This window comes from Barbus barbus, assembly GCF_936440315.1.
Source record: "Barbus barbus genome assembly, chromosome: 8".
In the NCBI taxonomy this organism is placed as follows: Eukaryota; Metazoa; Chordata; class Actinopteri; order Cypriniformes; family Cyprinidae; genus Barbus; species Barbus barbus.
Genome location: NC_136736.1, coordinates 30,196,305 through 30,218,357, shown reverse-complemented (window position 1 = coordinate 30,218,357; position 22,053 = coordinate 30,196,305). Strand labels below are relative to the sequence as shown.

General features: G+C 34.9%; 1 protein-coding gene across 1 annotated transcript in view; it reads left to right on the top strand.

Annotated features, from left to right (window-relative positions):
• The window catches only part of LOC306873949 (receptor tyrosine-protein kinase erbB-4-like), a gene marked incomplete at its 3' end in the record, with an annotated part of 166,820 nt that overhangs the window by 87,971 nt on the left and 56,796 nt on the right, over positions 1-22,053 (top strand). The window contains exons 2-3 of the mRNA XM_079423554.1: positions 7,138-7,289; positions 20,491-20,677. Of these exons, the coding sequence (XP_079279680.1) occupies positions 7,138-7,289; positions 20,491-20,677 (339 nt within the window). The remainder of the gene's footprint in view (positions 1-7,137; positions 7,290-20,490; positions 20,678-22,053) is intronic.

Sequence of the window (22,053 nt, the reverse complement as noted above, 5' to 3'; positions counted from 1 at the left end):
AATAAGTGTTTCATTTTTACAGTTTGGTATAGAAAGGAAATGGAAAGCAACTGAAGCCATCCAAATTGTAGATGAGTTTGTTTCTTCATCAATTCAGAGAAATGTATCATTATATGCTCATCAATGGATTTTCTTCAGTGAATGGGTGCCATCACAATGAGAGTCCAAACAGCTGATAAAAGCATCACAAAAATCCACACCACTCCAGTCCATCAATCTTGTGAAGTGCTGCGTGTTTTTAATAATTGATCTGTTCATATTTCTCTCACTCCAAAGGATCCATTGCTGAGCAAGTGATGTAAAGCTAAATTCCTCCAAATCTATTCAGATGAAGAAACAAACTCATCTACAGCTTGGATGGCCTGATAGTTCAGCCAATTTTCATTTTTGAGTGAGCTACTCCTTTAATTCTTTAAATTAAACCACATTCCTTTAAATATTGTATAGTGGCTACTCTGATATTATTTAATTTCACAAGTAATTATAAAGAAATGTCAAGTGAAATTGTGCAGAAGAAATTGTATTTTCTTGTAAAACACTCTCCAATTATCTACAACGTCGACAAATCATTTTTACAGTGTAACTGCTTGTAACTCCTCTAGATGATACATTCTATTTCACATACTCAGCTCATGCATCAGCATTCATCAAGAATATCAGCATATGTTCTCTCAAGCTGTTTATCTATATGCCGTCTACATGATCAGGCGACATGAGCTGTTCCTGCTACATTAAGTGCAAAACTCTTTTCAGGGTTAGAAGGAAAGAACGGTGGCAGAAAATTGGCTCGGGACGAGTCATTAAATCCTCTTTCTGCTTAATAAAATTCACTTCCACCTGTGTCTCACCAGCAGGCAATGCCTCGCTGCCCACTGAGAAAATCCAAAAGAACGAGCTAATCAATCAGATGAAAAAGGTTTTGTATTAGAGAGATTATAGAGAATCACAGTAGGCCAGAAAACATTTATGTCACTGTACATTGTAGGAATGATTACATGTACTGTATTTGGGCCTATTATATATTTTATATGTCAAAACTTATTTTTTATGTTTTTATATATTAGTTACTATATTGTTATAATATATTTTACATATATATTTAAAAAATATATTTGTTATACAAATAATATCATGAATAACAACAAATATAGCTTTCTGGCATGGAACTCTAAATGGTGCAGTTCGATAGGTCTAACTCAATATGACCTAATGACATCATTATCACATGGCACAGCTGATTGGTTCTCTCCTGTATCGGTAGCCAATGAGCTCTCTGCTCGGCATTCAAATGTATGACTTGTGCTTGTTGTAGCAGTTTTCAGTGTGCTTTAGAAACCCTCCACTTTCCCCAGCTCCACCTGTATAGATTAATGGATGCTATAGGGAGTAATTGCATGTATGTAATATTTGCAGCAGCAGTTTTTCTTACATGCTCACACCAGCAACATTGTGGATGTTTTGGCAAGTCTCTGTACTTGCTCTGCCACAGCAGCATCAGCATAGCAGATCTATTCCGCCAAGACCAAATACATTAACATTGTATGTATAAAAGCATCATAATTTATTTAATTACTTTAATCAGTTGCTTTAATCTGTAATAATGTTTCATAATATCAGTTTTTCTTTTTTTCTTTATTTGCAATATACTATAATAATACTATGTAATTTGTTGATGAATGGTACAATTATTTCATATTAATATTAATATAAATTAATGTATTATTTAATATGAATTAATATTATTATATTCCATGAATGTCAACGTACCATTTAACACCTTCACTGTATATGGTGATGCCACATTGTTTATTGAAAGCAATTTGTTATATTAGAAGTAAATGTAATATATAGACCTTTTTTGTTATGTCAAATGGGATTCATATCAAGTTACTAAATGTGTGCATATGTTTTCCGATCACATAGTCAAAGTGTGTCTAATGGTTAATACTTGTGCTGACTGCAAAGGTGACACAGACATTTGTGTGGTGAGCTATAAAGGCTTGCCATTGGTATGAAAATAAGAAAAAAATTGTTGTACCATCAGGTTTGAGCTATAGCTGATGAGGGGCATTATAATGAAATCAGCAGTAATGTTTTCATCTGTCAGCCCATCAATCCTGGTGTGGTGCTCAGTTAGCTTTTTAATAATGTCATGAACATCCTTACTCACGGATCTCTCAGATATCAGGGATTCTGAATGTCATTTTCATTTCTGACGGTATGCAGGGTTAAAAAGAGAAATAAGAAAGAGAACAAGTTTTTACATTCCAGTTTTAGACAGCTACATCAACATGACTACTTTAGTAACAAACAAACCAAAACTTTTAGGGCTTATTTCTGAACATAGCTCAGAGTAAAAAAACAAAACAACTCTTAAAAGTGTACATTCATAGGTACATGCCCACAATAAGATGAGCAAGACAAGTGTTTCTTCTTTTGTCAACTTGATGGATGCAGAAGTATTTTTTTCTACATCTTGAGTTTTTGTATCTCACACTGAGCATATGGATTCACCAAAAAGTTGAGGCAAAACCTCTACCCCCCGTGGTCCTGATCTCCATGGTCTAACAACGTCATTACTGAAATTACAATAAATTAAAGAAAAAGTGTCCTCATTTGCCCATCGTTCTGCTTTCTTTGAAATAAATTAGTTGAGACCTCCATGAGCAGCACAGCAGTAGGCTGTATAATATTGTTATAATATAGGCTCTAATATTGTTTCTCTTGGCAGCGACTCCATGCAGAAATTTCAGGAGTCAATGGGACAGACATGCCCACAACATTAAATACAATAGGCAAAAGATTCACAGCGGGGAATGACTGTGTGTGTGTGTGTGTGTGTGTGTGTGTGTGTGTGTGTGTGTGTGTGTGTGTGTGTGTGTGTGTGTGTGTCTGTGTGTGTGGGAAATCACAACTGGCAGTTTTGTAAGTATCTATGCATACACACATCTCTGCATATTCATATATTTAGAGGATTCTGTGTAACATTATAAGTTGTGAGAGGGATACATAACTATCATGAATGGATTTATTATCTGTTTGTTCCTTTTTTGTTTGTTTGTTTATTATCTAAATGCTATTGTAGTTTAATGCTGTGAATGACTCTCTTTGAAAATTGTGGACTGTCTTAAAATAGCATGATTCATATTAGGAGTGTTCTGTTTATTTACCAGATTTTCTTCTGAAGTTTCCCTCCAGGGTTCAATTTTTCCTTATTTCTATTGCCTTGACTTACAGCATCACCATCTACCCTGTGGCCACATAAAGTTATAATCACACCACAAATATATAGAATATATTGATTAGCCTTTAAATACTTTTTTCATATTTCTTCCTGCGACTTGAGCAAGCTTTTCTTGCTTTGCCTCAGCACACATTACTTCATCTGTCCATCTTCATTATTGCTATCAACATAATTGTGCATGATTTTTAATCACTTTAAAAATATGTATTTAAAAAAATGTTTAATATATATTTGGATATTTTGTTAATGATTAATAATATATTAATTACTATATTATCATTTTATAATATATTTGACATATATTGTTATATTTGTTATACAAATAATAACATTAATAATAACAACATTAACAACAATAATAATATGAATAATTGTTATGCTACAGTTACTTTGAATTCAGTAAATATAAGCAGTACACGAGCTGACTTTCATTTAATTGATCTTCATTATTGCTGTCAACATAATTTCATATTTTTATTTAGTATTGTTTTCATTTTGTTTAAAATATTTTGTATTTTATTGTTAATTGCTATATGAATTAATATTAATCATATATAAATTATTAAATTATTTTCTTAAATCATTTATTTTTTATAAATTACATTGAATATTTTATATTAGGCCTATATATGTATATTCTTATACTGTGGTCAACAACCTCAAAAACATGAAATGTAAAAGTGGTTAAGAGACACTTGAATACTGATTCACGAGAATCATGAATACTGATGCAGAAGTGACATAGTGAGTATTTCCTGCCAAAGGAAACCAATGGCCATGTGTTTCATACAGGCACTAAGCATTCTCACATGAATCATTGGACATGTACTTTCTACTCACACACAATAATCGGCTTTGTGGTGCTCGGCAGGCATGGGCCAGCTGATGTAGCAGATGGTTCAGGCTGGACTCAGGAAGGTGTTTGATGAGTGGAAATAGGTGTATTTAATTGCTTGTCAAGTCTGACACCTTTGCCGCGGTTAAAGGGGTCTGTCTGTTCCTGTGCCTGTTAGCCCTCACAGCTCCTTCAGCCAAGACTCATCACTGTCCCCGGAAAGCATCGCTAATAGCACACACACAGACACACATACACACACACGAAAACAAAATATCTCCACTGGGTCTACACAGAGCCTTAAAATGTACACTGGACATCTCAAAACATCACAATTAACATGCAAAAGTAGGAAAAATTACATTTCTAGTGACCTTTTTTCAAATGACAGATTTTGTCTGTCTGTCTGAACCATAATAGTTCGATCTATCTATTATTAGAGGTGTAACGGTATATGTGTTCGTCTGGAACCGTCATGGTTGGATTCATGCAGTCAGACGAATACAGTCAGTCATAGGTAATCAATCCAAAAGCAGACTCACATGGTAATGAAACAGGAGAGAGCAGAAGAAGAGATGATCTAGTACATACCAACCCTAAAAAAGAACGGTTAATTCAGAAGCATTCAAAAGCTCGAAGAACTGCCTACTTGGTTTAAATCAGCAGTGTGGGAAAGTTTAGTGTTCTAGAGATGCACCGGTCCACTGGCTATAAATCAGAACCGGTTTTTATTTTTATTTTTTCTATTTGCAATAATTTCCCAAAATATAATTTCTGATGAATTTATGAATTTATTTATTTACGCCTGTAAAGAGGAGAAAACCAGGCATATCAAGCTCACTGTTCGCAATGCTATAAATATGGGAAGACACATATGTGGGGGTTTATATAAAAAAATATCTCTCAGAGGAACTGATTTCTTCAGAAATGTTTTTATGGCATTTTCTTTTCCTCTTACCTTCAAATAATGCATATCAATATAGTATTTAACAGCGCAGCTATACTTTGTTTACAGTGGTAAGCAAGGAAATGCTATATTGCTGCTGTTCCTTTAGCACTATCTGCTGTCAAAGAATACATTTGCATTTTCATTCAGTCAGTCTGCTTTTTTTGTTTTGTGCAGGTGTCTTATGTAGCATAATTTCACAAATCTAAAGTCAGCCTATTCTGTTTTTGCTTTAAATCTTGATTTTACACAATCTAATTCAAAGTAGCACTACTGTCTATTCAAAATAAATGAAAAACCCAAAAACTTAGGTGCGCACTGAACTGTGACTTATGTGTTCTATCTATCTATCTATCTATCTATCTATCTATCTATCTATCTATCTATCTATCTATCTATCTATCTATCTATCTATCTATCTATCTATCTATCTATCTATCTATCTGTCTGTCTGTCTGTCTGTCTGTCTGTCTGTCTGTCTGTCTGTCTGTCTGTCTGTATGTATGTCTATCTGTCTGTCTGTCTGTCTGTCTGTCTGTCTGTCTGTCTGTCTGTATGTATGTATGTCTGTCTGTCTGTCTGTCTGTATGTATGTCTATCTGTCTGTCTGTCTGTCTGTCTGTCTGTCTGTATGTCTATCTGTCTGTCTGTCTGTCTGTCTGTCTGTCTGTCTGTCTGTCTGTATGTATGTCTATCTGTCTGTCTGTCTGTCTGTCTGTCTGTCTGTCTGTCTGTCTGTCTGTATGTATGTATGTCTGTCTGTCTGTCTGTCTGTATGTATGTCTATCTGTCTGTCTGTCTGTCTGTCTGTCTGTCTGTATGTATGTCTATCTGTCTGTCTGTCTGTCTGTCTGTCTGTCTGTCTATTGTCTGACCAATGCAACATTCAAAACCTTCACACTGCAACCTTTTAACTACTTCAAGCTGAAAAACCTTCAGATGTCAAGCTTTTAAAACTATTTCAAACTTTCTAGTCAGGTTTATTATTCTAGTGCGTTTTATTATTCAATTTATGACTGCTGCCCAACAGATCTGCAGGTAATTTTGGGGGCATTTTCTTACACTCCAAGACAGTTTTGAAAATAATTAAATGGGGAAAAAATGGAATCATAAATTAAAATAAATAAACAAACAAATAAATAAACTCCTTTGTTCCTACTCTGCACAAATAATCAGTGTTACTGCTTTTTAATATTTAATTAAATTTGAGAAAGTTCCACAGTTACTGTAAGAATATTCTGCTTTACATGGGAATATGGAAGTTACATGATTTACCAGTTCATGTTGCCTTTGGGCATAAAATTATATTAAAAATACATCCCATAGCTTCAGAGAACATGTTGGTTGTAAACTGTTTTTGCATCATCCAAAGCATCTTGTGTCTTGCAGTTTTACACTCTACTTTACCTCTCATAAAGGCACATGAAACCCCATGCAATATCCTTCATTAAGAGCGAATCTTACTGGGTCACCTCAACCTGACTTGAGATGCCCGAATGAAGCCTGGCGTCACTGAGATTCCAAGCCAGGATTAGTCTCCAGGATCAATGGAACAATCACTCATCAAATACTTCATTAAAACCTGCCGTACAGCCCTCAGTGCTCAGCTGGGCGAAAATAAAGAGACGCTGACATTAACACTGTTGCCAGGCACATAGGCTTTTTTAATTGAAAAAGCGAAAAATGCCTCTTTTATCTGGTTGTTGTGGACGGCAGATGTTTTGTGTTGCAAATGCAGGTCAGTAGAAGCGTAAACGCACATGAACCTTCCCTCAGTAATTTGGCTAATTACTTTCTTGAAGTAATGACCTGTGTCTTTTCACACAATATGTGCGATTCTGAAGCATCCATATGGAGAATAAGATTTATGATTGTGGCCTAAGGACACTGCACACATTGTTTAGAGAAGCTAATGTTGCTTTGGAAGGTTTCCAGTGACTTACCTTTTTTATTTTTTACTTCTGTACCTCTCACCCATCTGCCTAATTTTTGTTGGCTTGCAGAGCTGCTGTTATTTAATGCTACTATTTATTCAAGACTATAGGAATGTTTTGATCCATCTTTTATTTTTATGATCCTTACCTGTTTTCTCTCTCTTTTTCTCCTCTATAGTGTGTCCTGGCACTGATAACAAGCTCAGCACGCTGTCGGATTTGGACCAGCAGTACAAAACTCTTCGCAAGTTCTACGAGAACTGTGAGGTGGTCATGGGTAATCTGGAGATCACCAGTATTGAAAGAAACCGCAATCTGTCTTTCCTCAAGGTGAGATTATCATTGCAGTTTTTAACAGCCTTTTATGGATGTCATTATAGGTACAATCAAGGAAGGGCTTGATGAAGGGCTTCTCCAATGGGCAAATTATAGATTTTTGTCAGAGTAAATGGCATATTTAATTTGATGCATATGAAAATGAGGTTGTAGGTTTAGTGGTGCAGTCTGCTCACTGTGTTGCAAAGACTTTCAGTCATGTGTCATTTCACAACATATGTTTTCTCCATACAAAATTTGAAGAAAAACATATTTTTTTTCAATGTTTTGTCCACTGAATGCAAAAGTTCAAAAATTATTCTATAAAATAAACTCTTTTGCTATAAAAGAAGCTTGTCTCTCCCGGGGAAAAAAAATATAATAATAGCTTATTTATTTGTTTGTTTATTTACTTACTGGTCCGTAAGTTAGTAAACCAGTGTTTTCAAGGGAGCCCTAGGATTACGTAAAGTGATAGTTCACCCAAAAATTCAGTCATCATTTACTTATTCTCAAGTTGTTTCTAACCTGACAGCAAATAAGTTTGTTTCTACTGTTGATGAAGAAGACATTTTGATGAATGTTGGTAACCAGACAGTTGGTGATAGCCATTGACTTCCAATGTATTTTTTATGCACTATGGAAGTCAGTAGCTACTAACTGTTTGGTTACCAGCATTCTTAAAAATATATTATTTTTTGCTCAACAGAAGAAAGAAACCCATACTCACACTCATTTGAAGCAACATGAGGGTGAGAAAATTATATAAAAAAAAAAATGGGTGAAATATCCCTGTAAAGGTACTTAAGTTATTAAATTATTATTAATATATTTAAATTTTATTGGAAAACCTTTGGTCTTGATTTTTTGGGGATATGTTAAAATCTTTGTTCTTTTTTCATGTTGCTCTTACATATAAGGGTAATTTTGGGTCCTGCAGAGAATAGGGGCTGATTTCCTTTGATTATCTCAAAAGTAATGTAGTGTAGTGATCAGGGATGCGGGAAATTAATCAAACCCCTCTCAAGTTTCTGTATCTTTCTTAATAAATTCATAATCAGTGAAAAGAGGAAGTTTAAAGTTTTAAGGAAATAAAGTTGAGTATTTGTTTTGTTTGTTTCCGACAAGCTGTTTTGAGAAAAGTGCAATATATTTAGATGCAGTCTAACACACAACCTTTATCAAAATTTACATAATAATATGTATTTTTCTGGTATTGCCTTGTCTGTTTGTCTCAATTACATAGATGGAGCTTTTGAGATGTGGCTTACTTTACAGTGGTGTGCAGATTTACATAGATTACTGTTCAAAAGGTTATTATTTTACTACATTTTAAAATATACTTTATTCCTGATATTTTAAAGCTGACTTTTCAGCATCATTATTCCAGTCTTCAGTGTCACATGATCCTTCAAAAATCATTCGAATATGCTGATTTGCTCCTCAAGAAACATTTCTTATTATTATATGATAATAAGAAATGTTAAAACAGCATCATAGCATCCTGTGGTAGGTTCGAGTGCTGGAGACTTTGATTGACAGCTCATTAAAGTCTCATCAAGCCACCTGATTGTTACATGCCAGCTGAGTGGGAACATCAAGCTCATTGTGCCTGTAAACGCGGACACATAATCGCCTTTGTCTGCAACTGAAATATTTGAAAAATGTAAACCGTGTGGGTTGATGTTGTTCAGTCGTGTGTTTTTTTGCAGACCAAGCAGGATTTGCAGCACAATGGGGCTTTACTCCGGTGTAATAATGCTTCAATTGTTCTGGGTGGCTCTTGTTCTGTTACACGGGTCATTCACTCCAGTCTCCACGGTCATTGTGAAGAGTGAAGTGGTTTCGGGCAGTAGTGAGGAAGTTGAAATTGTCTTGAATATTGGTATTACACGCATACAACAATCTACTGCTCCACAGTCTCAGAGGAATGGTCTGAAGGTTTAGGGAGAATTATATATTTGTTTCACATGTTAAGTTATTAGTGGAAACCTAAATGAAATTCATCAAGTACTAAAATTCAATATCCAGCCCTTTGATTATTTTTGGTCTGTTTTTAAGTGAAAATTAGGAGTGAAATTAGGAGTGCTTTTGTGTGTATTTGCTTAGAATGTTGATTGAAGTGATCTGTATCATTTTCTTTTTATAGATGTTTGCTTGTTGCCACATCAACAAAAGTATCATAATTTGTCTTGAAATTAAGCTTCTGTGAAGATAATCACGATGAGATATGTAATAAAATATGTTCTAGCATCTAATTTTAAAGGTTACATGGAAACTTATAATAGACACATTTAAAGTCAACATTAAATAAAAATTGACCTATGTACTTTATTAATACTCATTCTTGGTCTTATCTCATCCGTGTATTTTTTTGATTTTATTTTTTTTCCAAGAAATATTTTTCACAAAAAAAATAAATAAAAAGGTCATTAATTTGAGGTCTGAAATCACTTTTGACTTTTGAACCCATTACAAATTGGTTGGAAACATCATTTAATGTTGACTTTACTGCATTTCTATCTCCATTCTCTTTAAAATTCAACAGATTTACTTCAATTCAAATCCTTTCGAATAAAATTGCCTTCCTGTACAGAACGAACGTAGGCAGGAATGTTGTGGTCATTAATCAAACTCACCCATATGAGAGCTGATTGTTCTTGTTCACTGGTTTTCTCAGGGATGTTCACATTTCTATTTGAGAGTCAAATTCAGCTTCCAGAGAGTTATTTTATTTATGCTGCTCATTCTGATTCTTTTCTGTTATTATATTGTATTGTTTGAACTCAAATGACCAAATTCTTATTATTTATTTATTATTTAGTCATTTAGCAGACGCTTTTATCCAAAGCGACTTTCAAATGAGGACAACAGAAGTAATCAATTGTAGTATTAAAACAACTAAAAACAGATCCAATACTAAAAGCTAAATAAAAATGACAAATGCATACAACAAAATTTCAAAACTTAACATTTAAATGAAAAACAAAAAAAATAAAGCTAAAAACAATTCAAAATATTAAAGAACAAAAGGTATAAGAGTATAATAAGGATTCTAACATAACACAAAGCCAAACACCAAAAAAACAACTACATATGTGTATGATTTGTATGTGTTAAATTGAACAAAAGCAGCATAGGCATTTCTAATATTACAAAATATATATTTTTTTAAAATGCTGTTTTTATGAACTTTCTATTCATCAAAGAATCCCGAAATAAATTAAGAATAATTGTAAAAATATTATAGCAGAAATATTAAGCAGCACAAATGTTTTCAACATTGATAATAATAAGAAATGTTTCTTGAACAGCAAATCAGCATACTATGATTTCTGAAGAAACGCAAGACACTGAAGACTTCTGGTTTAGGTGTAGAGTTCTCAGGCACAGCCTCTGGCAGATATTTCAACAAAACAATAATGTATATCATTTAGTGTGATGAGGAAAGCATTGAGTTATACATTAAGGAAACCAAGCGGTAAAAATGTACTGTAAGCCGCTCCTTCTGGTCAGGATTCTGCTTGAGGTGATTCCCTAAATAATCATGATTCAAAACACCTACATACAAGTGGTATGTGATTGCAGTGTGTCAAACTTGAATGTCAGGGACATTCCCATCATGTTTACTGAAGAAGTCTTCCAGATGATGACGATATGATGACATCTAGATTTCATGTGAACAATAGATACACTTCCCAATTAATTCATTTGAAAGGTTCCACTGTGTTTGAGAAACCGGCCTACAGGATGATGACGGGATGCTACCTGTTGCATTTGAGGATGAAACCGCACCGAGGCTGAGACATTTCCAACCAGAAAGGATGATATTCTTGGACCAGATGCCAGAATAAACGCAGGCTGAAACATTACATTACAGATAGTTCCATCATTTAAGAGCATAATAAGTATACGTATAAACTGAAATATGACGTGAGAGGATGAAATTATGCTTTTAAAGGCATCATAGAATCATATTGCAAAGTATAATTGCTTCTAGTCCATGTGCCTTTGAAGTCTGATATAACTTGTATGCACATTTATAGTTTGCAGTCTTTCTCTACCTGGAAAAAATTCCATTCATGGGCATCCAAGTTTTTGCCCAGTCAAATGCGCTCTAGAATGAGAATGTCCCTTCTGTCCCTGACTAACAAAAGCAAGTGGAAAATATATTGTTCATGACTGTGATGTAAATCTATTAGCTATTTTAATAGAAACATGTTTTCCGTCTGAACTTCCTGCATCAACAGGAAATACATAAACCAAGGATGGAAAACAGTGCTAAATGCCAAGTGATTTATGCATTTGCCAAATGATTTTATTTGAAGCTACTTGCATTGCGTTCAAAGTATGCATTCATGCATCACACAGGAATACATGATATGATCCATGTTTTTTTTCATTATTTTAACTCATTAAAGTTAATCAACTAATTTTGACTGAAGTGTTAAAGTTATATGAATGTCAATTCTATGTCAATTCAGTTTAATGAATTTTAATATGAAATAACTTGCACAGCCAATTTGATTATATTTACATAAATGTATAAGTATATACTGTAATAGTTGATGCTCCATGCAGGAATGAATTTTCATATGGTCTCTATTTTTTGCATTTTAATTAATTATCAAAACATCTATTTATGTTTTTCTGTACCCTTCCTATCTATAGCTTTCTGTGTGACTCGGTAAGTGTCACTTGCACACTTACAAGCGAATTTAAATGGGGCTTGTAATTTAGCTGGTGAGTGAGACAAAAAGCCACTTCACTCCTGGTTTTCTGCTCTTCAGTTTTAGACATCCTGCATTTTCACACTGAAATATATTGTAGAAGAAGGGTTTTCAGTGATATAATGTCCAGAGTAAGAGTAGGACTGTTGGAGGAAGTATTAATCACTGTGATGTGTTAACAGCTCTGCCTCATTATCACTCTGTCACTGTGAGAGGTTCAGGCAGTTTCAGTGCAGAGTCGAGTGTTACTGCGAGCTTTAAGTGAGTCATTTGTTAAGGCGTGCACTTCACTAACTCATTGCTACAGTAATTTAACATTAGTAATTTAAGCGTGTCTGAGTTGTATTTATGTTTTGATAATTATATAGTCATTTCTTGAATATGCATGCAAGATTTTGTATGTTTGTTTGTCGTTTGCTGATTTGTATGCTTTATGATTCACAGGCAATTAATGTTAGAAAAAGAATGTTGCAGTGTAATTAAAAAAAAAAAAAATGTTTTATCATTGTCACTTTCTTACTTGATTGGATTTTTTTAAAAGAATAGTTCACCCAAAAATAAAAATTGCTGAAAATTTACTGACCATACTTCACACAATGTTAATTGATGGACTGGATGAACTTTTGGCAAATTTGCATTTTTATGTAAAAAAAGAGGGCTGGACAAAAATAAAATACTGTATTATATAGCCTAGTATTTTATGACACTACCATATAATTGTGGAATGATAGAATATATGTTAAAGTACCGGTAGTTTCTCTTATCCTAGAATATGAACCACAACTGTGAATCTACTTTACTGTGGTAATTGAGGCTGACTCAGCTCAGTGACATTGTGTATAAATAGCTACATGGAAAGCCCATATTCTAAATTGATAATACATTTCATAAATAATTTTTTTTGTGTTAATCTATGCAGAACTTTGACAGGCACAGCCTGATATACTTGGCCTATGCACTGGTTTACTGGTGTCCCACGGCCCTGTTTATGTGACACAATGGGTCTGTTCCAGCATTTAATGAGCTGCCTTTTGCCAATATAGGCAGCTGTCTTCTACAGACAGCATCCAAACAGAGATGGAACCTCATAAGTGACTGATTTTTGAACCCTCTACATAGGCAGCAACCCAAATAGTGATTTACACAGGAGATTCTACTCACAATTGACTGCAGTAGATCTGCAAAGTTCTTGCTTTACAGATCTATTGCTAAGCAAACAATTATCCTAACTATATTGCACACTCAAAAGATATTTCGTAGTATTTTATTTTATGTTTTTCATTTATGTATGTATGTCAGTATGTTTGTTTGTTAGGTATATTACCGTCCAAACGTTTTTTTAGGTCAGCGCAATCTTTTTTCTTGCTCCTGTTTCTTTTTCTCTCTCTCTCTCTCTCTCTCTCTTGAAAGAAATTAATGCTTTATTCAGCAATGATGCATTAAATTGATCAAAGTGACTAAAGTGAGTAAAGACTTTTACAAATTGTTCTATTTGTTTTAATGCTGTTCTTTTCATCTTTGTATTCATCAAAAGATGTTGGTTTCCACAGAAATATTAAACATCACAAGTGTTGCATATTAGAATGATTTCTGGAGGATTATGTGACATGAGTAATGGCTGCAAAAATGCAGCTTTCCATCAATGGAATAAGCCACATTTTGAAATATATTGAAATAGAAAATATATATTTGAAATTATAATGATATTTTACAGTTTTACTGTATTTTTGGTCAAATAAATGCAACCTTGATGAACATTAGAGACTTTTTTTCAAAGCATTTTACCAGCAGTTTATATTTACTGTGTAATCTTGATTTCTCTGTACTTCATTTTTTTTTACCCAGCTCATCGCAGTGCATTATGGGATTGCCTTGTATTCAAAGGATGCATGAGGATGCATAGGATGCTGGTGCCTTTGCCAAAACAAATTATCCAAGCTATCTTATAAGTTGTGTTCCATTTGGAACAGGACATGTGCCTGTGCTGTCTAACTAGGCAGCTCACTAACTACTGAAACAGAGCTAATAATTAACCGCTGAACAGGCAGTAAAAAGCTGTTTCTCTAACAATTCCATTCTTCAAAAGTTATGTTCAGACAAAAAAAAACAAAAAAAACAGGGCCATTGAGTGGACCATTATTGCTATCCAGCCTGGAATTTCCTGCTAGATCATTATTACTTTCCTGCTTTTTTATCTACAGCACTTCTAAAACAGGAAATATTATGATAGACGCAAGACTGGGTAATATTTGTATCATTTCGAGGATGTGTTTCCTACAGCAAATATTCGAGCACAGGCCAGGGCTTTGCTAAACTCTTCAGTTTGTGATAATGCACAGGCCATATATATATAGGGTCAGTATGAACCCAACTGTATGATGGATAGTTCTGTGTCCAATGCCCTGCAGCAGTGTGGAGTTGTGTCCTTATTAGTGGGTAAACAGATGGGAGGATAGCTAAGGTGAGCTGATGTTTGAGATGCTGCTGGAAACTGCAGCCCAACAGCTTGTCCTGTACTATTAGAGTTCATGCATGGCGACACGGCTATACTGTATATTGGCTTGGTTATAAACTCTAGTAAGCTACCTACCTAGAAAGCATTTTTAGACATCACAAGTGTGTTTCTAATATTGTGTGCTGCTCTAAACCGTAAGATAATGTCACTATAAAGGCAGCATTGCATACGGTGTATTCTTCACATATTACGCCATCCGAGAATGTGGCAATATTTTTATCCAGTTAGATGCTAAAATCATGCAATAAGCACTCATTGAGTAACAAAGATGTAACATAAAACCCTGATTGTACATAAAAATAAAAAAAAACATTAGCTGTAAAGTAAAGTGTCTTTCAAAGTCTTCCAAAATCTGTAAATGTAATAGTATTATTGTCACGGTGCACACACGAGGAGGACACTGGAACAGGCAGACGAGGATGCAACTCAAAATATAGTCTTTACTGATGACATCAAGGCAGGGCAAGACATAGACAGGGACACCAGGGAGTAACGAGTAGACCAGACCAAATCTAACTGAACAGACAGGACTATAAATACACAGGTAAATCATAGATAACGAGACAAACACAGCTGGACAAGAATTAACTAATGATTACAGTTAACAAGGACAGGAAACAAACCAAATATGGACACAAGAGGCAGGAACATATGACACACACGACAGAGGACTGACAATTATACTGTAAACTTAGATTAAATGTAAGGTACACTTACTGTTACATTTACTTTACTGTTAAAGAAACTTGCTATTAGCATATCAACAGGTTTTTACCGTAACATTTTTACAGTCTTTTACAATTAAAATTACAATCATTTTTTACATTGTTGAATTAACTGTGAGTGTTGAGTCTCTGCACGCAAATCTTTGTTGTAATTAGTTTTGCTTTAAAAAGCAAATTTTTTTAAGAAATAGATTTTTCAAAGGAAATTAATACATTCAATCAGCAAGGATGCATTGAAGAGCTCAACGTGACAGTAAAAACATTAATTGTTATCTACATTTTGGATCTTTTTTATTAATCAAAGAATCTTGAAAAAGAATGTATCACATTTTTCACATAAATATATCACAACTGTTTTCAACATTGATAAGAAGGACCATGTGACACTGAAAGTTCAGCTTTGCATCACAGGAATATATAAACATTTTAAAATGTATTAAAATAGAAAACAGTTAATTGAAATTGTAACAATATTTCCCAATATTACTGTATTAATATTTACTGTATAATATGTAAATATAAATTAATAAGTGTAGCCTTGTTAAGACTTTTTCAAAAGCTTTTGAACTGTGTTGTCCGTAGCTGCCTAGATAGTAGACTGCGAGGCAGTTTTGAACACAACCCATGTGTAGTCCTGATAAAATGCATTAGCTAATATGGAAATAAAATACAGGCCTTAATTTTATTCCGGCTCTGAGGGATGTTATACTGCCAGTCTCTGACCTGATTGCACTTAATCCCAACTCTTCTGAAAGTAAAGGGCAAAACTGATCACGTATCAGCAGTTAGTAATAACTTCTGCCCTTTTTTAGAAAGCCACTGTTGTTTCCCATTCTAGCCTCCGCAGTTTCTTATTAGATCCGACACAGCACTGTGGCAAGGTCTCAGAGGTGAAATAATTTCCTGAGAGCAATTACAGGCACCAGGAATTCCCATGATTGCTATTATATTAAAAGGTATGACTATAAAAGTGAATTATAATTGAACGATCACCATTTATCTGAATAAGGCTCCATCTTTCCCTGCATCACAAGGGGAAATGCTGACCATTTAAGCTACCAATTTAGTGTACATTCATAATTGTTTGAAGCAGCTTCAGTCTTCTTCTTTGCGTATGTCCGCAAACACTAAGTATATTACTGAATCCACTTTTTTCTTCCATCTTAAAGGAGACATTTATAGGATCTTGGAGGCGTTAAAGTTGTTATGTAATGGAAGTAGCAAAAAAAAGTAAATAAAATTAAAAATCTGTACTGTGATCTACATTACAGTACACACTACATCACAGTACAGCTAATTTCTCTGTTTTTGATTGGATGGAGGCAGATTTGAATGCAAGTGGAATGTAAAAAAGGGGTGGGGTTTACACAGACTAATTGATTGGAGAAGTACTCAAGACTGATTGGAGAAGGACCCAAAACTGTTTGGTTACCAACATTTTCCAAATGCCTTGCATACAGTACAGGATTAGAATGACATGAGAATCAGTATATGATGACAGAATTAAAATTGTTGGGCACACTATTCTTTAAAATGCATTTAGAAAGTAGATAGGGTGAATTTCTATTTTGTGTCCACTTTAAATGAATACCAATTTTCCTGCTTTTAATCCCATTAAAAGACTGAAAAAAAGCATTTGAAGTGTGTCTGTAAATTGAATGTAAAACAGGCCTCCTAAAGGATGTAACGACCCCATTAATTTAATATAGTTTCTGTTAATCCATGCATAGCTTGAATAAACGATTTAAGATCCTCCTTTTGAGAGAGAATCTCTGAAAGGAAGATGATCCAAAATCAGCATAATGACTGACACTCACAAATCCTCTGACAAAGTCCTATAATGAGAGTTTGGTGAAGCCTCCTGTGTTCCTGATATGAGTATTCAGCTGTTCCACTGAATTGTTTCACTCCATGCATTTTTAATATCTACCCTGTCACAGCTGGTTTTGATCAAGCACATGTGTTGTTATGTCACCTGCTGCTAAAGTGGAACAAATAGATTGCATTTAACATTGACATTTATATTGTTTGCTCTTGGGCTGGAATGCAAAACTGGTGATTGTTGCCCTCTCAACTTTATCATTACCACATTCACTCAGTGGTGATAATAACAAGTTAACATTGCTGGCTTCTCTCCAGTAAGTGTGTGTGTGTGTGCCATTTTATCTTTTGTATACTGTTAATACAGAACATTTCAAGACTAGATGAGCTGTAAAATGACCAAAAGTGAATGTGAAGACATTTGTATAATGTTAGAATCAGATTTTAAATAAAAGCATCAAATCAGCATAACAGAATGATTTCCATGACAGGAATAAATTATTTTAAAATATAATAAAATAGAAAACAGATATTTAGAATTTGAATAATATTTCACAATATTAATGGAATATTGATCAAATAATTATACCCTTGGTGAGCATAAGAAACTTTTTTGCTGCGTCTTGAATGTTTTTGGTGTACAAAACCTTGGCTAACATTTAGAAGTAGACTGCAGGGGGAAAAAAGAAAAGAGCATTAAATGCAGCAAAAGTACAGAATACTGCAACGTTAAAGTGGCAAAATCATCCGCCCATTTGAACTTGACTTTAAAAACATTGCTCGGTTTGTTCAATTTGTTTCCCACAGCCTAATGTACAGACAAGTCCAGGCGGAGAGACTGAGTCATGCTGGCATTATTTTGTTTTTTTATTTTTTTCAGGCAACACATGAACGTCAGTGTGATTAGTGTGAAGTTGAATATATAAAACTGGACTCCATGACGTGGTTTGTTTCCCAAACTCATGAATACCCACTGAAAAATGTACAATTCTAATGATGCCCGTAGGAAGAATACAGGTGCTGTGAGCGAGCATTTGGGATGTGGGTGTGTTTGATTCTGTGAGTCCATTTGGTTCATTACTGCAATTTGAGCTAAAAGTATCCGGAGGGAGGCAGTTTCTCTCCGTGTGAGGTGAGAGATTGTGATCTTTCTTTGTGTCTTTGCCGCATGACAGCAGCTTAGGCCGAAAGGTGTTTGTACTTTAAAGTATGTTGAAACAGTGTTACAAAACCCCAGGGTTTTAATATTACATTTCTAGGTAAAAAAGTAACCATCAGTGATGTTTTGAAAGTAATATAAAAATATGCAGAGTTCTAAATATGCACTTTATATATGTATACTGTTCAATGTCACATGTTTGAGTTCCTGCTTGTCCTTATTTGGTTTAGTTCCTGTTCTCATTAGTTAATCATCCTTCATTCAGATCACCTGTGTTGCATTAATCATCTCGTTTGCTCCTTTGGTTTGTCTGTCTTTATAAGCCTTCAGTTTCTAGAGTTTCTTTGTCCTGTCTTATGTTGTTTGAACAGGTTGTGTTTTTTCTTTCTGTGTAGAGTTATTAAAAGACGCTGTTTATTTGTATACCTGACTCCTTCGTGTTCTATTGAGTTTCAAGCCCCAACAACCCGTGACATTCAAAGGTTTTATTTAAATTATTATTATTATTTTTTTCAAATCTTTGGTAAAGCTGAATTTTCAGCATCATTACTCTAATATTCAGTTTCACACGATCCTTCAGAAATCCTTCTAATATGTTGATTTTGCTTCTCAAGAACTATTTCTTATCAATTTTGAAAAGAGTTGCGCAGCTTAGTATTTTAACCATGTAGCCATGATGCACTTTTCAGGATTCCTTAAAGAAATTGAAAGTTCCGAAGAACAGCATTTATTTAAAACGGTCTTTAGAAAAGACTTTTGTAACATTATAAGTGTTTTACTGTCAATTTGATCAGTGAATGCATTTTGAATGCGTCCTGGCTGAATTAAATAATTTCTTATAGATCCCAATTTTTTTTAACAGTAGTATATATTGAAACAGTCAAGTATATAAGAGAAATATTAGGGAAAAACATCTGGCACATCAATTATGAGTTGTTGTTTTGTGGGGGGGGGGTCCTCTATTCGAGTCATTCAATTTGTTTTTGTTTTTCCATAGTGTGCCGCTTTTGGTTTATTATTTGTTCCTCATCAGTCAGCCCATTTGAAAAGTATAATCAAGATAATTACTGATTACAGACTTCTTCCTTTTTTATTGTCTCTTATGTCATGTGAGGACAATGGGAATCGTAGTTTCTGCCCACACTATTGGATATGCTGGATGCAAGCCTACTTTATCTACTAACAACTACTACTTGAAACGCAGATGGCTTGTATTGAATGGACTCCTCCATAATAATTATCCTAAAACTTGACTCACAAAAAGACAGAAACTACTACAGTAGTATTATAGTACAGTGATTGTATTAGATTCAAATTACCTTACTTTGAGAAAGCCCACAGTACTGCATGTTTACAATGGAAATACCATGCTGTGTGTCCAAAAAATAGTTTCTTCTATAGAATTAAAGAGATAGTCTGTCTTCCTTCCTTCTTTCCGTCCATGTGTTCATCCATCCATAGAACATATAGTACAAGAAGATATTTTAAACAATGTTTGTGACGGTTCAATTTCCATTGTCATTATCCATATGGAAGTCAAAGGCAACCAAAACTCTTTGGTTACCAACATTCACAGAATATCTCATTTTATGTTCCACAGAAGAAAGAAAGTCATACAAGTTTGGAAAGACATGAGAGTGAGTAAATGATGTTGGGCTGACTATCTTTTTAATGGTAAATATTTAGAAGTTACTTTAACATTGACCAATCAGAATCCAGTATCCAAGAGTGCAGTATAATAATGATCTCCTGTGTTGTGTTCCTGTATGGACTAATAGTGATCCTGACTGGCAGGTGACAGCTGTCGGCGTGTGCTTGGTCAGCTCTTCAGATGGATTTCCATGACTATAGTGCCAGTGTGTGTGTGTCCGATCAGTACACCTATATCACATTAACTTCTTCTGCATGAAATAGACCTGTCCTCTGTGCCTGCTAATGATACGCAGTATGAAACCGTGATTGGATGTCAACATGATTGATGTGGGTGGAGAGGGAGGGTCCAGCGCTCTCTTGGGCCATTATCTCTTCAAATTATATCAAGGCTGTCTCGTTAGTCATTCTTTTGGTGCTGCACAATTGCCGAGATGACCGAGGGCATCGAGTCCAAAAGCAGAGGACAAATCTCTGCCAAAAGAGCTTTAAAGTGATGTTATGTGAGAATAAATTCTGCCGTGTTTGGCTACATTTCACATAAAGGACAAATTATTTTCAATGAATTTTGTTTAAATTGTGAATCGTGTCTAACAGAAAATATTTATCCCTGCAGTCCATCCGTGAGGTGACGGGTTACGTGTTGGTGGCTCTGAATCAGTTCGACTATCTTCCTCTGGAGAACCTGCGGATAATCCGAGGCACTAAACTGTATGAAGGACGCTACGCCCTGGCCATCTTTCTCAATTACAGACGAGATGGCTACTTCGGCCTTAGACAACTTGGCCTCAAGAACCTAACAGGTATCTCTGTCTCTCTGTGTGCCTCTGTTTCTCACCAAACAAATTCCCATCACACTTGGTTTTGTGCAGTAGACGTCTGATAGAAATACGCAGGAAAACATATCTTGGGCTCACAGCAGATATCATCAGCAGAAAGGATGGATCAGGTAGCAGCATTTTTTTACTAAAACATATTGATCAGCTAATTTTATGATGTAGATGTGCATTGGACATTTTAAAAATAATGTTTTTTTTTTTTTTTCAATTCAGTAAAATAATTGTTATTACATACAATTTGTTTATAAAAAAGTGCAGACTTTTAGCTTTATTTTAAAGTTACAGCCATTTTAAGCAAAGTACCTCCATTTTCAGGGGCTCAATAGCATTGGGACAGTTGACTAAGTAGAGGTTAATTGTGCTGTCCGTTCCCTCGTTACTTCAAGACAATTTAAGCAGATCAGGAGTTGATATGAGGTATAAAATTGGCAATTGGAAGCTGTTTGACTGGTGCTACCAATATGAAGTCCAAGGAGATCTCGATGAAAGTGAAGGAGGCATCATTAAGCTGAAAAAACAACAAATCTATAAGAGAGATAGCAAAAACCTTAGGTGTGGCCAGATCAACGGTTGGCTACATTCTTCAGAAGAAAGAAAGCACTGCTGAGCTCAACAAAATCAAAAGGCCCGGAAGACCGTGGAAGACAACTAAAGTGGATGATCGCAGAATCCTTTCCTTGGTGAAGAAAAACCCCTTCATAACATCAACAGAAATCAAGAATACTCTGGAGGAGGTAGGCATGTCATAGTCAAAATACACAATCAAGAGACACTTTCATGAATGTAAGTACAGAGGGTTTACAACAAGGTGCAAACCACTGGTAACATTCAAGAACAGGAAAGCAAGATTAGACTTTGCCAGAAAACATCTAAAAAAATCCTCCCATGTTCTGGAATAAGATTCTTTGGACTGATGAAACCAAGATTCACTCTAAACCAAGATTGTACCAAACTGATGGGACGAGAAAAGTATGGCGAAAGTAAGGAACAGCTCACAATCCAAATCACACCACATCAAGTGTCAAATATGGTGGGGGCAGTGTTATGGCATGGGCATGTATGGCTGCCAATGGAACGGGCTCACTGGTGTTTATTGATGATGGAACTGCTGACAGAAGTAGCAGGGTGAATTCTGAGGTCTTTAAGATTACTTTCTGCTCACATTCAGCCAAATGCTTCAAAACTGTTAGCACACAGCTTCACAGAGCAGATGGATAATGACCCTAAACATACTGAGAAAGCAACTCAAGACTTTTTGAAGGCAAAGAAATTGAATATTCTTCAATGGCCAAGTCAGTCGCCTGATCTCAATCCAATAGAGCTTGCTTTTCAGTTACTGA